The sequence below is a fragment of the Ascaphus truei genome, chromosome 1 (assembly GCF_040206685.1).
Source record: "Ascaphus truei isolate aAscTru1 chromosome 1, aAscTru1.hap1, whole genome shotgun sequence".
Lineage (NCBI taxonomy): Eukaryota > Metazoa > Chordata > Amphibia > Anura > Ascaphidae > Ascaphus > Ascaphus truei.
In genome coordinates, this window is record NC_134483.1 from 444,572,070 (window position 1) to 444,587,630 (window position 15,561).

The 15,561-nt window shown below is 48.9% G+C and overlaps 1 protein-coding gene and 1 long non-coding RNA gene across 3 annotated transcripts in view; one reads left to right on the forward strand and one right to left on the reverse strand.

Annotated features, from left to right (window-relative positions):
- LOC142503686 (uncharacterized) overlaps positions 1-15,561 on the forward strand; it is a 94,735-nt gene that overhangs the window by 49,018 nt on the left and 30,156 nt on the right. The window lies entirely within an intron of this gene.
- MYOZ2 (myozenin 2) overlaps positions 3,928-15,561 on the reverse strand; it is a 68,269-nt gene continuing 56,635 nt past the window's right edge. For both annotated transcript variants that reach the window (XM_075616255.1, XM_075616263.1), the window contains 2 exons: positions 8,606-8,789; positions 3,928-4,321 (listed from right to left, as the gene is read on the reverse strand). In XM_075616255.1, coding sequence (XP_075472370.1) covers positions 4,105-4,321; positions 8,606-8,789 — 401 coding nt within the window. In that variant the 3' untranslated portion in view covers positions 3,928-4,104. The remainder of the gene's footprint in view (positions 4,322-8,605; positions 8,790-15,561) is intronic.

A 15,561-nucleotide genomic window follows, 5' to 3' on the forward strand; every position in this document is an offset into this window, starting at 1 on the left:
CGCATGTGCAGTGAGTCCCGGCGGCTCTGCTTAGTTGCGCATGCGCAGGAAGGAGCGCGAGCGAACGCTGGCCAATAGGTAGAGGGCTCTAAGCAGGGACTACAGATCCCATGAGCCTTAGGGGACCCCACGTGACGCCAGGGAGGCGGGGGGCGTGAAAGGCAGGGGGGGGCGGGGGGCGTGAAAGGCAGGGGGGGCGGAGGGGGCGTGAAAGGCAGGGGAGGGTGTGAAAGGCAGGGGGGCGTGAAAGGCAGGGGGGGCGTGAAAGGCAGGGGGGGCCGAAAAAGGCAGGGGGGGGCGTGAAATGCAGGGGGGGGGACATGAAAGGCAGGGGGGGGACGTGAAAGGCAGGGGGGGGCATGAAAGGCAGGGGGGGCGTGAAAGGCAGGGGGGGCGTGAAAGGCGGGAGGGGTGTGAAAGGCGGGGGGGCGTGAAAGGGCGGGGGGGCATGAAAGGCAGGGGGGGCGTGAAAGGCGGGGGGTGTGAAAGGCAGGGGGGGGCATGAAAGGCAGGGGGGGCGTGAAAGGCAGGGGGGGGCAACACACACACACACAGTGTCACACACACACAGTGACACATACACACACAGTGTCACACACACACACACACACACACACACACACACACACACACACACACACACACACACACACACACACACACACACACACACACACACACACACACACACACACTGTGTCCCCCCTCCCCCCCCCCCACACACACACACACACACACAGTGACACACACACGTCACCTAGAGCGACACACACGCGACACCTACCTCTACTTCCGGGCGCCGCCATCTTCTCACTCGGCGTCGCGAGGGAGGAAGGGGGTCCTTCGGGCGCCGCCATCTTAGGCGCCGCCTGGCCGCTGCCTGTTCCCCCCGCCGGGGATGGAGATGAGCGGAGCGGAGGGAGGGAGAGGTGAGCGGAGGGAGAGGTGAGCGGAGGGAGGGAGGGAGAGGTGAGCGGAGGGAGGGGAGAGATGAGCGCCGGGAGGGGAGAGATGAGCAGCGGGAGGGGAGAGATGAGCGCCGGGATGGGAGGGATGAGCGCCGGGAGGGGAGAGATGAGCGCCGGGAGGGGAGAGATGAGCGCCGGAGAGAGAGGTGTGTGTGTGTGTGGCGCCGAGGGGGGAAGAGAGTGGCAGTTGGGTGACGTCAGACCCACCAATCTGATTGGCCAGAGGCTGAGGACCCAATCAGATTCACCGCAGATAGCACTAACCATTCGATTTTATATATATAGATTACACATAGTGGCAGCGCTGACCACGGGACAAAGGGGTTAGACTGTGGACATGGTGTGGGGATACACGGTGGTGGGTAGGTACGCTCCTAGTGGAGTGAAAGACACTTTGGACTGCGTTATAGACTGTGGAGTTGCCCCCTAGGGGGAGTATTATTAAAGTGTGTTGTTATTCCTACATATATAAACTGGTTATATACATCTCCGTGTATGTACTTATTATATATGTGGGTCCTGTGTAGGCAACCTTCTACATTCCTAGAATGTAGGAGGTCACTTTGTGTCTGTGTGCATATGCTGGTCAGTATGGACCTGTGCTGGTCAGTGTGTATCTGTATGTCTGAGTCTGTGCTGGTCAGTGTATTTCTGTGCTGGTCAGTGTGTTTCTGTGTTGGTCAGTGTGTGTGTGTGCGCTGGTCGGTGTGTGTGAGTATTTGCTCTGGTCAGTGTGAGTGTGCAGGTCAGTGCGTGAGTTGGTGCTTGTGTGTGTGTGAGAATGTGTGCTGGTCTGTGTGAATTTGTGCTGGTCAGTGTGTGAGAATTTGAGCTGGGCAGTCTGTGTGTGAGTGCTGTGCAGGCCAGTGTCTGTGCATGCTTTTGCATATCAGTGTGTGTTTTGTGGAATGCATTAGGTGTATGTATGGGTGTAAGGGGGTTTAAGGGTTAAACTCCCTTTTCAGGGCAGAAAACTGCATGGGTGTCAGATTTCATACCTGAACTGCGAGTTGTGTACACTGAACGTCTGATTGAGCAGGCATAAAATGCAGGAAGTTGCCAGAGACAGGGAGACTACTTTCCCCCAGAGAGAGAGACGAAGTGAAACGTCTCCCAGCCAGGAGGGAGCCTGGTTGTTATGGACCCTAGGACTGAAGGAAACAGGCCTGCGGGGTCCAGCTGGGAATCACACCCAGGATAAAGATCCCCACGGACTGGGCAGTCTGTCCCCAGAACCGGCGTCCTGAAGGTCTGAAGGCGCGACACTGAGACCCCTGGGAAAGGATTCACCTGCAAATGCAGATATGCAATAAATAGGACTCTGCAATGTTAAAAGACGGTTTGTTTGCATAAGATAGTATATGTTTTGGGCTGGGAACCAGTTTAGCTCGCCAGCGCCGTTGGAAAGGGACACAGCAAAGTTTAGTTAGTTTGCCTGTAGGGAATAGGTATTTATTTTATCATTTCTTTTGGCCTTAAAGGTCCCTATTGCTTAGTTGTCTTCTGGTTAATAAACCAATCCAGTTACGCTTACCCCCTCTGTCTAAGCGTCTTACTGACCTCACTTACAGGCCGCTCCATCACAATGGGGAAAGTGTGTGGTGTGTGTATATTATGTGATTGGTTGTTTGCATGTAGTGAATGTATCAGGTGTGTGCGTGCACATGTGTTTATGGTGTTTATATATACAGTTGATGTGTGTGGCCAGTGGCTGTCTGGTTTGTGGGCCGGTAGGATTTTTAACCCCCCTCAAGGGGGTACACTCATCTCTACTGTAGCTTGGATTAAAAAATATGTCACCTTTTCAGCCAGCACTTGAAATCTGCAATATACAGTAGTATTGGTGATCCCAATTATCCAGTCTCCCATTAAGAGACCTCTAGTAAGCAGCTTGAAAGGCAAGTAGAGTGATGAGCAAACCTCAAGAATATAATACAATATATACAACATGTTAACCTTTTCAGATATAAATAGCCTGCTCCCAGCTGCTCTGTTTTTCCTTCCATATTGCAAAATGATGATAACTTTTTTAATTAAAGGATATGATATTATATAATATAACATTGATATTGCATTACAATTATATTTTTAATTGTGTAAAATGGACAGTTGCACAAATGTATTGTTGACTTCCACCAACATTTTAGAGCAGCTTATTTTTAATCTTGAGTATATTTGACAATCCCTAGGGTTTCCCACTATGCTTTTGAATTTTCTGAATCCAAAATAAAATTGGACACAAAAGAGAAATCCTTTTTTCAAGTTCCAGTTAAGAATATGTTTGCTAGTGGTGTATTATTTGGTGAGGCATGGGACATATTCTGGTGCAATGAGTCACTCAAACATTCCACGGTTGTCAATGCACCAATTGTACCAATGCACTTAGTACTTGTGTTTCATTCATACAATAATGGAAAACTTTTTGACAAGGGCTTAGCTGCAAACTACAATCGTTCATGTATACTTGAGCTCATAACAGCATGACATGATAAAATGTAATACTGTGCAAACCTTTGTTTAGGGCGATACACAGTATACAACATCATTAGTTATTCTCTCAGCGTGAGTAGATCAGAGCTACAGTATATTTAAACACAAATGTAATTTCACAGAAAAATTAGGACATAATATGATTATGTAAGGTATGCATAATTTTATCACTAATTTATCCCTCCTATTTACAAATATAAAAAAAATCTGAGTATATTATGTCATAAAACAGAAGCAATACAATATTTGTATTCAGTTAGATCTCGCAGGTACATAACCAGTAGGCAATGATACTAGCCCCTTTGTTATAATTACTGATCACAGATATCATTTTGTTCAAGATGTCTTGTTCTAATAGTTGTATTATTCGTTATGCTCACTGAACTTATTTCCACTTTAAATGTTTGCATACAACAGTGTTGATATTGCTTTAATATAAGAGGCAGTGTTCAGATAACAGTGCACAATATTGTAGGGAAATGTTGTAGAATTGTTTTATTTATATTGGACTTGAACAGACAGGCACAGTACACTGTAAAACATACATTGTATTAGACATTATACATCCTATTCCAGCTACTACAACATGCCAAGCAATCTGCTTCATTACAAGCTCTGAATCTTGGATTAATGAAACCCCAGCAGTTTACAGATCATCGGTTTCTGGAACATCAGAATTGAGGACGATGATGGGGAGCTGATCAGATGTCCATCCCTGAGCCATCCTGTTAAAGGACCGCCTAATACTCAGAGGGTTTGTTAACATGAAAGCAGGGTCATTCATTGATGGCAGATTAAACTCCGGGATCTTGAAAGTGATCAGCTTTGATGCTTTTTCAAAACCTCCAAATGGAGTTGCAGCTCTGGAAATGTTGGGAACATTGAAAATTATTTGCAAGAAAACTGCTCACCACTCTTATGCAGGGTCAGTGCAACCACTAGGCGGTTAGGGCGGCACATGTTGGGGGGCAACAGTAGAGTCTGGGAGCAGAGCAGGAACAGCTATTCATGGTTAGTGGAAGGGGGGTGCAAAAATGGAGGGGGACAGGGTTGCAAAAACGGAGGGGGATACAAAAATTTAGGGGGAGGGGTGTGTAAAATGGAATAAGTGGGGGTGAGCGAAGGGTGGGGGAGAGAGAAGAGTGGGGGAGATAGAAGGGTAAAGGAGAGGGGTAGGAGAGAGATAGCGAAGGGTCGGGGATAAGGAGAGAGAGGGTGGGGGATAAGGAGAAAGAAAGAGGGAGGTAGGAGAAGTTGAGGGTGGGGAGAAGGAGAGAGGGGTGGGGCAGAGAGAGAGGGGTGTGGAGAGATAGAGGGGTGGGGGAGAAGGGGAGAGAGAGAGAGAGAGAGAGAGAGAGAGAGAGAGGGGTAGTAGAGAAGAAGAGAGGGAAGGGAGGAGGAGGGAGAGACGGGGTACAGGAAGGAGAGAGGGATGGGGAGGAGAGGGGGTGGGGGAGAGAGAGTGGTGCAATAGGAAGAGGGTGTGGGAGAAGGGGAGAGAGGGGTGGGGAAGATATAGGGTTGGGGAGGAGATAGAGGGGTGGGGGAGAGAGGGGTGGGGAAGGAGAGAGGGGAGGGGGAAGAAGAGAGAAAGGAGGGGGGAAGGAGAGAGAGGTGGGGAAGAAGGAGAGCGAGGGTTGGAGGAGAAGGAGCGAGGTGTGGGGCAGAGAGAGGGGTGTGTGGGAAGGAGACACAGGGTCGGGAGAGAGGGGTGGAGAAGAGAGAGGGGTGGCGCAGAGAAAGAGAGGGGGTGTGGGAAGGTGAGATGGGGTTGGGAGAGAGAGGGGGTGGGGAAGGAGAGACAGGGAATGAAGGGAGATAAAGGGGGTAGGGAAGAGAGAAAGGGGTGGGGAAAGAGAGACGGGTTGGAGGGAGAGAGAGGGGGTGGAGAAGAGAGAGAGGCAGTGTCAGATTTCACATTAGGCCCAAGCCTAAGGCGGCAAACGTTTGGGGTGGCAAAAATGTCCGCCCCATTTGCATTTGCAGCCCTCTCGGGTCTATCGGACCTAATGGGAAGGGACTTATTTACCGGTGTCTGCCGCCCGGCTTCTCCTTCAAAATAGAGTGTCAAATAACGCTGTGGACGTCACAAACGACGTCACACGGTGTCTCATTGCCATGGCAACTCTGACCTCTGCGGCATCATTTGACACTGGATTCTGAAGGAGATGCAAGGCAGCAGGCACAGGCGTCAGACACAGGCAAGTGCCTATAAGGAGAGAGGGGGGTGTGGAGAAGAGAACGAGAGGGGATGGGGAAGAGAGAGAGAGGGTGGGGAAGAGAGAGAGGGGATGGGAAGAAGGATAGATGGGTGGGGGAGAAGGAGAGAGGGATGGGGGAGAAGGAGAGAAAGAGAGGGGTGGGGAAGAGAGAGAGGTGTGGGAATAAAGGGGTGGGGGGGAGAGAAAGGAGTGGGAGAGAGAGGAGTGGGGGGGAGGGGGGTGGGAGGGAGGAGATAGATGGGTGGGGGGGGAGAGAGAGGTGGGGAGAGAGAGAGGAGTGGGGGGGAGAGAGGTGGTGGGGGAGAAGGGGTGCGGGAGAAGGGGTGCGAGAAGGAGAGCTGGGTGGGGGGAGAGAGAGATGGTGGGAACGGAGAGAGAGGGTGTGGGGAGAGAAAGAGGGCATGTGGGAGAGAGGGGGTGGGGAAGAGAGAGGGGGTGGTGGGAAAGAAAGAGGGGAGGTGAGGAAGAGAGAGGGGGGAGGTGGGGAAGAGAGAGAGAGGGAGGTGGGGAAGAGAGAGGGGGTGAGGAAGACAGGTAGAGGGGTGGGGGAGAAGGGTAGATGGGTGGAGAGAAGGAGAGAGATGGATGGGGGAGAAGGAGAGAGAGGGGGTGGGGAAGAGAGAGAGGAGTGGGAAGAAAGAGAGAGGTGGGGGGAGAGGGGTGGGGGAGAAGGGTTGGGGGAAGGAGAGAGAAGGATGGAGAAGGAGAAGAGGGTTGAAGGAGCAGGAGAGAGAGAGAGGCGGGGCAGAGAGAGAGCGGGGTGCGAGAAGGAGAGACGGTGGGGGGAGAGAGAGATGGTGGGAAAGGAGAGAGAGGGTGTGGGGGGAGAAAGAGGGCATGGGGGAGAGAGAGGGGGTGGGGAGGAGAGAGAGGGTGGTGGGAAAGAGAGGGGAGGTGGGGAAGAGAGAGAAGGGGTGAGGAAGAGAAAGAGAAAGAGGGGTGGGGAAGCGAGGTAGAGGGTGGGGGAGAAGGATAGATGGGTGGGGAGAAGGAGAGAGATGGATGGGGAGAAGGAGATAGAGGGGGTGGGGGAGAGAGAGGAGTGGGAAGAGAGAGGGGTAGGGGAGAGAGAGGGGTAGGGGAGAGAGAGGGAGAGTGGTGGGGGGAGAGAGAAGAAGAAGGGTGGGGGGAGAGAGAGGAGCGGGTGGGGGAGAGAGAGGAGTGGGGGATAGAGAGGGGGGTGGGGGAGAAGGGAAGAGGGGAGGCGGAAGGAGAGAGGGTTGGAGAAGGAGAAGAGGGTTGGAGGAGAAGGAGAGAGGGGTGGGGAAGAGAGAGAGGAGTGGGAAGAAAGAGAGAGAGAGGAGTGGGAGGGATGAGGGGGGTGGGAGGGAGGAGATAGAGGGGTGGGGAGAGAGAAAGAGGTGGGGGGAGAGAGAGGAGTTTGGGGAAGAGATGGGTGGGAGAAGGGGTGGGGGAAGGAGAGAGAAGTGTGGAGAAGGAGAAGAGGCTTGAAGGAGGAGGGGGGCGGGGAAGAGAGAGAAGGGTGCGAGAAGGAGAGACGGGTGGGGGGAGAGAGAGATGGTGGGAAAGGATGGAGAGGGGGTGGGGAAGAGAAAGAGAGGCTGGTGGGAAAGAGAGAGGGGAGGTGGGGAAGAGAGAGAGAGGGGAGGTGGGGAAGAGAAGGGGGTGAGGAAGAGAAAGAGGGGGTGGGGAAGAGAGGTAGAGGGGTGGGGGTGAAGGATAAATGAGTGGGGAGGGAGAGAGATGGATGGGGGAGAAGGAGAGAGAGGGGGTGGAGGAGAGAGAGTGGGAAGAGAGAGGGGTGGGGGAGAGAGAGGGAGATGGGTGGGGGGATAGAGAGGAGTGGGTGGGGGAGAGAGGGGTGGGGGCAGGAGATAGAGGAGAGGGGGTGGGGGAGAAGGGAAGAGGGGAGGCGGAAGGAGAGAGGGTTGGAGAAGGAGAAGAGGGTTGGAGGAGAAGAGAGGGGTGGGGTGGGGAAGAGAGAGAGAGAGGAGTGGGAAGAAAGAGAGAGAGGGGGAGAGAGAGGAGTAGGAGGGAGAGGGGGTGGGAGGGAGGAGATAGAGGGGTGGGGGAGATAAAGAGGTGAGGGGAGAGAGAGGAGTTTGGGGGAGAGAGGGGTGGGGGAAGGAGAGAGAAGTGTGGAGAAGGAGAAGAGGGTTGAAGAAGGAGAGAGAGAGGGGCGGGGAAGAGAGAGAAGGGTGCGAGAAGGAGAGACGGGTGGGGGGAGAGAGAGATGGTGGGAAAGGAGGGAAAAGGGGGTGGGGAAGAGAGAGGAGGGGGTGGGAAAGAGAGGGCGTGGGGAAGAGAGAGAGGGGGTGGGGAAGAGAGAGAGGGGGTGGGGAGAGAGAGAGGGGGTGGGGAAGAGAGAGGAGGTAGGGATGAGAGAGGGGGTGGGGACGAGAGAGGGGGTGGGGAAGAAAAAGAGGAGGTGGGGAAGAGAAAAAGAGGGGGTGGGGAAGAGAGAGGGGGTGGGGAAGAGAGAGAGAGGGGTTGGGGAAAAGAGAGAGAGAGGAGTGTGAAGAGATAGAGGAGTGGGAAGAGAGAAGGGTGGGGGAGATGGAGAAAGAGGGGTGGGGGAGAGAGCGAGGGGTATCGGATAGAGAGAGAGGGGGTGCGAGAGAAAGAGGGTGTACAGGAGAGATAGAGAGAGAGGGTTCTGGGAAGGTTGCAGGAGTGAGGGCTGGGGGATTGAAAGGGGGTGTGGGAGAGAGACAGGGGTGTGGGAGAGAGGGGTCTGGGAGAACCGTATGCTATCTTGCCATACACCTTTCCATTCTTGGTGCTTTACAATGTTTTTATTTAATCACTTATCAGATTATAAATAATATGAATTTTAAATTAATAACTAAAACTACATAATTATTAAATTATGCTAATTTGGAAAATATATTTTATTGACAGCAGTGGACTGAACTAGTGTAGAATATGTATATAGAATCATCTGACTGTAATGGAGTGAATTACCTGTTAAAAGTCCTGTAGTCAGGTAGCTGGGCCTTTTCCCCAGGTGTTGGCATTTTGCGGTACAAGGCCTCTATCAGGTCTGGTTCATTGCCAATGGCTTGTTCCCAAGGGGACACATAGTATTTGGGAACAGCAGTTTGGTTGAACTTTTCGCTGGGGATTTCCTTTAGCGGGCCAGTGTACCCTGTATAAACATAAGATAACAGTTCAGATTCATTAATGCTGGCACATGAAAGCATCTCCTACATCAATTGTATTTTATATTTATGTTTTTTTGTCAAAATAATCATTTGTTGTGCCTCTTTTATACATTTAGTGTGGATTCCTAATTTGGGAATGAAAAGGAGAAAGGTAGAGGTACTGTAGTGCACTGAGAAACTTCTTAATGTGAAAAGAAAAACAAGTACAGATATATATATATATATATATATATACAGTACGAGACAAACCAGAGTAACCCACAAGCAAAAGTGCTGTGAAATAATTGTATTTCAAAAACCATTACAAAATAAATATTAAATATGTATGTAGCGCTGTTTCCATCCAGTGAAAACAACACTAGATGGTATGCAAAAAAAATACATTTTATTATAAAAAATAAATACAGATCTGGCAAACAATATGCAATGAACAATGATGCTTTTCTAGTCTATATAGTCAAGCCACAAATGGTATCCAGATAACATACTGCGTGTAATAGGCAAAAAAGGAAGGGAGGTAAGGGAAAACAGGGGAATAAGGGAGGCAACATAACGTTTTGGGGCTCCTGGCCCCGACGGGTTTTATTTATCCTGTCAATCACCTGGTACCGCAGTTGGCTCGAATTGTGTCCAGCTTGTGTGAAATTATGTGCCACTGGGGCCTACAGATCACATCTACAGATAGCAGCTTTGTGTTGGCGGATCCTATTCTTGACACTTTGTGTGATCTCTCCCACATATCCCAATCCACATGGACATTTAATGAGGTAAACAACATTTTGGGAAAGACAAGTAAAGAATTTTTTTATAAAGAATCTTTTGCCTGATTTCGGATGAAAAAATAGATTTGCCTCCTGCATGCTCGTACACTGGCCACAGCTGCAGCAACGATAGCATCCTAGCTTCGGGACACCTAAGAAAGCCTGAGTGGGCGCTTTCCCCCCTATATCCGCTCTAACAAGATGGTCTCTCAAATCCCTTCCACGTTTGTAGGAAAATAAGGGTTTAGCACTTAAAGCTGGTGCCAAAAGCTCATCGTTGCTCAAAAGGTGCCAATGATTAAGTATAATATTTTTCATTCTACCACTCCACATGCTAAATGTAGACACAAAAGGAACAGAAAATTCCCTTTTAGTTGTATCATACAGGACCTCCTTTGGAGTAATGTGGTTCTAACCATTTTCTCCGCTTTCTGTCTTTGCTCTTGTAGTAGCATGGATGGGTAAACCCTGTTCCTAAATTTCTCTTGCAAGTCAGTTAGTCTCCCCGGAACCAGATTTGGAGTGCGGATAATCCTGCGTGCTCACAAAAACGGACTAAATGGGAGCCCCTTAATTGTGTCTGGTGAATGAAAGCTGGTGTGGTGTAATAAATTATTTCTGTCAGTTGCTTTAGTATAAATATCTCTAATTTATTGTTAGTAATCCTAATTGTGGTGTTCAAAAAACGAATTGTTTATCTACTAGATGTGCCTGTAAAGCCAATGGTATCCAGGGAGGAATTAAGATCATTCACAAAGACTGATAAGTTGTCTTCAGAGCCAGTCCAAATAAGAAACACATCGTCGATGTAACGCACCCACATATGCCCGCACTCATTGAATAAAGGGCAATTAAATACATAATTATCTTCAAATTGATTCCTGAAAATGTTGGAGTATGTGGGTGCTACATTGGATCCCATGGCCGTACCTTGTGTCTGGATGTAGAATGTGTCCTCAAAGAGGAAGAAATTCTCTCTAAGCATTATATTCAGGAGATCTACAATAAACATGCGTTCTTTTGGCGCATATAGGTTCACAGGCAACAAAGAATTCTTAATAGCCTCAACGCTTTCAGTGTGGGGGATCGAAGTGTAGAGGCTATTCACGTCTAATGTGACGAGCAAAAGCCCCACAGTCAAGACTCGAAAGTCCTCAATTTCCGTAAGAAGTTCGAAGTATCTTGGATGTATGAACGTGCATTGGTTACTAGTGGTCGTAACAGTTTATCCAAAAAAAAAAAATATTGATACGGTACCTGCAACAATGGGCCGACCAGGCGGTCTCATCATGTCTTTATGAATTTTAGGTAAAATATATAAGACCGGTATAATGGCATCTTTTTTTTATAAGGTATTCTTTTTGTTGTTTTTTTTTACATTTTGCTGCCTGCTCTCAGTAACACGTTACTTTACTTTTGGGTCTCATAGTGTGTGGTCATCTGACTTTAAGTGTTGTCAGGGCTGTTCTTTACTTGGACATTAGTGACATTATAAACCCTTGTGTATTAATACTAGTGTTGTTTAGAATCAGTGTGTGTTAAGTTTGCTACCTTGTGGCGGAAACATTACCAATAGATATTGTTGAACGTATTGCAGGATTTCTTCATCTTTTTCATTTGGATACATTTGCTACATTAGTGAAACATTACTAGTAGATAGATTGTTGCACACATTGCAGGGTTATTTCAGCTTTGTCATTTGCTCTTTTCTAGGGAGTTCTTGCTCTGTAGGGGTAAGGGAAGTACCAGGATCATTTTGGTCTCTGGGAATGGGCCAGAAGAAGGGGATTGGAGCCCCAAAACATTACGTTTGCCCCCCTTATTCCCCTGTTTTATCCCCCTCCCCTCCTTGTTTTCCCTTACCTCCCTTACTTCCTTTTTTGCCTATTACACGCAGTATGTTATCTGGATACCTTTTGTGGTTTGACTATATAGACTAGAATAGCATCACTGTCCATTGCATATTGTTTGCCAGATCTGTATTTATTTTTTATAGTAAAATTTATTTTTTTGCATACCATCTAGTGCTGTTTTCACGGATTTTCTATTTGAGTGCTGGGAACACTTTCTTTGTTTCTTATTGTTAATATAGAGGGAATCAGGGTCCCTCTTTCGTTCCCGTGCACCACACTAACATTTATTAAGTAATTATTTCTATTGAGGTGCTGTTAATACAATATACTTTTTGTACCTGTTTGACTCCATGAGAGATGAGTTTCCGCAATGTTGTGGGGAACAGGACAGGCTTTTGGTGATCCTGAGGTTCTCCTCATAGGTGTCAGCGCCTCCAGTCACAATAGGCTCCAGCAGAGCTGGAGGCAGTCCCTACCATGACAGTATTTTCTCCTAAACCTCTGCCCAATAGACGGGTCCTTCAATGCGCCAATGTCTTCCTCGGGTGTGGGGCTGCTCCGGGGTTTTGGCAGCACCCCGGCCTTCTGGACGGACACTGCTGGATCAGGATTCTGCTGCAGAACACTGGTAGGTGAAGATCTCTTCTTTACAGGTTCTGAACGGCTGATGTCATCTTCTTCTGAGGAAGGTAAGGACACCTCCTCTGGGCCGAGATGTAGGGGTGCCCCGCGATCCCTGGTGACCATTGGCACAGAGCTTGCCCGCTCTTGCTCCACCATGGGAGCGCACCCAACACCCCCGGGGCAGTCAACTCACCCTCCCGGACAGCAGGCACAGGTTCTGGTCCTGGAACCATCAGTAGCATCACAGCAGGGGTCTTCTCGGGCACCAGTATGCTGGCACCTTGGGTAGTCGCTAGCAGGGCCCATGGGCTCACCGATGGTTCCGCCACATACAGGTTGGCACCGTCCACATCTAGTGGCAGTAGGGGTCAGTTGTAGGCTGAAGTAGGGGTCACAGCTAAGGCCCACAGGTCCACAATATCTGTGGCAGGGTAGAACTCAACATGGGCCGCACGGAACAGCATGCTGGTCCAATCGTTGACTGGCATAGGAAAGACCGCAGTGGCTGCACCGGAGGGTGTGGAGGCCCTGTCTATTGACTGAAACACAGCAGGAGTTGTCACAGGGCTGAGAGGCCGCATGTAGAACGTGCCGCAGTGGTGGCACCACGCGATGGGGCTGGCATCATCTCCTGGGAGCCGGCAGTTGGGGTACACACATCACAGGTGGTGTTGCCTGTTGATAGTAACTACCAGGTAGCCCCAGGCAGGTAGGAGCTGGTCAGCTCCAACTCAGACATTTTCGTTTCATGAGGTAGAATAATAAGCAGCAGTTAAGGCAGCTCTTTGCTCTAGCTCAGCTCCGTGAACTGAAGTAAGACAGGATGTGGTGGACTCCTGCCACGGCAGAGGTGGTCTCCTATTGGTTCTTGGATGTTACCCCTCCCCTAAGTGGAATACAGAGGAGGGCAGAGCGGATCAAGGAGTGACCTGGCTCCGGCTGAGCCAGTCACAGTGATGGGCGGGGTCAGCTTTTGCCACCGAATATCTTGGAACTAATTTTTGCAGAAACTTGTAACTTGCTTTGCAAGCCCATGCGGTCCCGTGGTTTGGGCGGGAGCGCCATTTTGAGAAAGTGGAACATGCAGTAGACTCCATTTTGGAGCACACTGCACAGTCGATAGAACAAAATGTACACAGGACACCTTAGGGGCCTGTTCTTCACATTTTGAATTGTAGAACAATCCATACTGACTTAGGTACACAGGGTCCTCCAGCTCCAACTGAAAGGGGCCCGTCCCTGCTGTGAATGAGATGAGGGGTTCACGCTCCCTGGACAATTTCCCACAGGGTGCGCCCACATAAACACATGTCAGGTACCCAGGGTCCCCAGCAACAACTGAAAGGGTCCTGGCCCAAGTATTTTCTTTTAGGCAGCTTGAAGGGTTCACATTCCCTGGTATCATGCCCTCTGGGTATGCCCCAACCACTGGTCTGTATTTAACGGAAGGATTCACGCTCCCTGTTATCATGACCTCAGGGTACGCCCCAACATAGTCTTTCTTTTGGTAAGGGTCTGGGTAAACCCCTCCCTGGTGTCGCATCAGGGAGAGACTCCCCCCTTCCTTAACTTGAATGGGTGCCCAGGGTCCCTGTTGAAGCATCAGGGGCCTGGCCCTGGCCTCTTTTACTGCCAGCTGCACTGTCCTTAAAAACCTGCCCTGTTGCTGCATCTCAGCAGTGCCTCCATTTGTAGCGCTGCTCTCCCCCCTTTCCCCCCACCCCCCACCCTCTGGGAGATCTTGCCCTGGCTACAGTTCTGTGTGGTGCTTTGTACCTGTTTGGCACCAGGAGAGATGAGCTTCCGCGATGTTGTGGGAACAGGACAAGCTTTTGGTGATCCTGAGGTTCTTCTCATAGGTGTCAGCGCCTCCAGTCATAGGCAGTCCTTACCATGACAGTCTTTTCTCCTATACCTCTGCCCAATAGACTGCGACTTAGGCAGAAGTATATAAAAAGGGATCTTTATTCAGGCAGCCACTGCAGGATGTCATTACAGTGTATGCCCTGTTTTGGAGAATGGGTTCCAGACCCCTGGATGGTGCAGGCTTTCTGGCAATATTGAGGCCTTGTGCTCTGCATAGATCTTGGCTGCATCTCTCTACCCCAGGAGGGGAAGAGCTGAACTCCACTCCTTACCCCAGGAGGGGAAGGGCTTGACTCAAACAATTTGGACACTTCCTCTCTAAGGCTCAGATGGGGAAGGCACAGGGTCTGCACCAGGATTGGTTATACACAGACTCCCATTCACCTCCCCTGCTGTCACTCAAAAAGGCAGCATGAGGAGGGGTAAACCCACAGGATAGCCTGTCACTTCCTGTAGCTACTAAGGCTTACGTGACAGGGAGGCAGAAAGATAGTCTGGACCAGCCATGGCTATATGTATATAGCCTTTAATAATGAGTATATTAAATATTTGATCATATTGTATCATTCAAGTATTTCCAAGGTATCAGAAAAAACACGTGAACATTTTTTTAAAAGAAAAGGTGTATATATATTCCACTTCAAAGATGACGGTAAAAAAAAATGGCCAAATAAAGTGTGCCGAGATTTTTACATGTATTTTTAGAGTTTTTATATAGCATTTGGCTATTTAACTTAATAGTATTTTGTAATGAAAAGATCTCCCTATTCTGTAGCAATTATTTTTTTATTCTGTTTAATTAATAACAATATAATAGTTTTTTTCCAGACACAGGTTCCTGCCCCGTAGAGTTTAATAGAATCTATTTTTTTGATGCCTGAAACACAGGGAGATAAAGTAACATGCCCCAGGTCACAAGGAGCTAACACTTGGAATTGAACCAGACTCACCTGCTTGAAACTTAGTGTCATTGCTTTCGCAGTCAGTGCCTTTACTCATTGCGCCACTCCTTCAACTTAAAATGTAATTGTTTTTATGCACCTGGATATGGGAACCTTTTGTAAAGGAATAGAAATCCTGAATAGTCAATACCCCTGATGAAGTAGGTCTGCACCAATGAAACGCGTTGGGTTGATGCTTCATAGCTATACAGGAGGTTTATAACCCCTCCCCAGATCCCGTCTTTGCACTCAATGAATGTGTGTGATGTCATCCTTCCGACGCCGACTGGGCCTTGGCTGGTGGGTACGTGTACGAGGTCCGGAGAACCGTTTTGGAAGACAGTGATTCACATAAGTGTTTTTTTTATTTAAACTCTGATTTATGTGAGTGCGATGGTTACCACTGATGCATCTACTACATTATAAATATTATTACACTATTGCTGTTTCATGCGCTTTTTTTTTTGTCTTTTTCTATGTCCTTAATTTTTTATATTGTTATTCCCTGATCAAGATATTATAACTTAGCCAAGGTGCTGTTTCACTGTCTTGTCGCTAATGCAATGCTAGTTAAAAAAAAATATGAGCATAGATACATTCATGCTAAGAAATGTAGGGTGAATATGCCTCTCTTAGCTGTAATCTTTTTGCTGCCAGAGGAAAGAGTTCACATCTGCACCACACCACCAAAAATTGATTATTTTCCTGTGC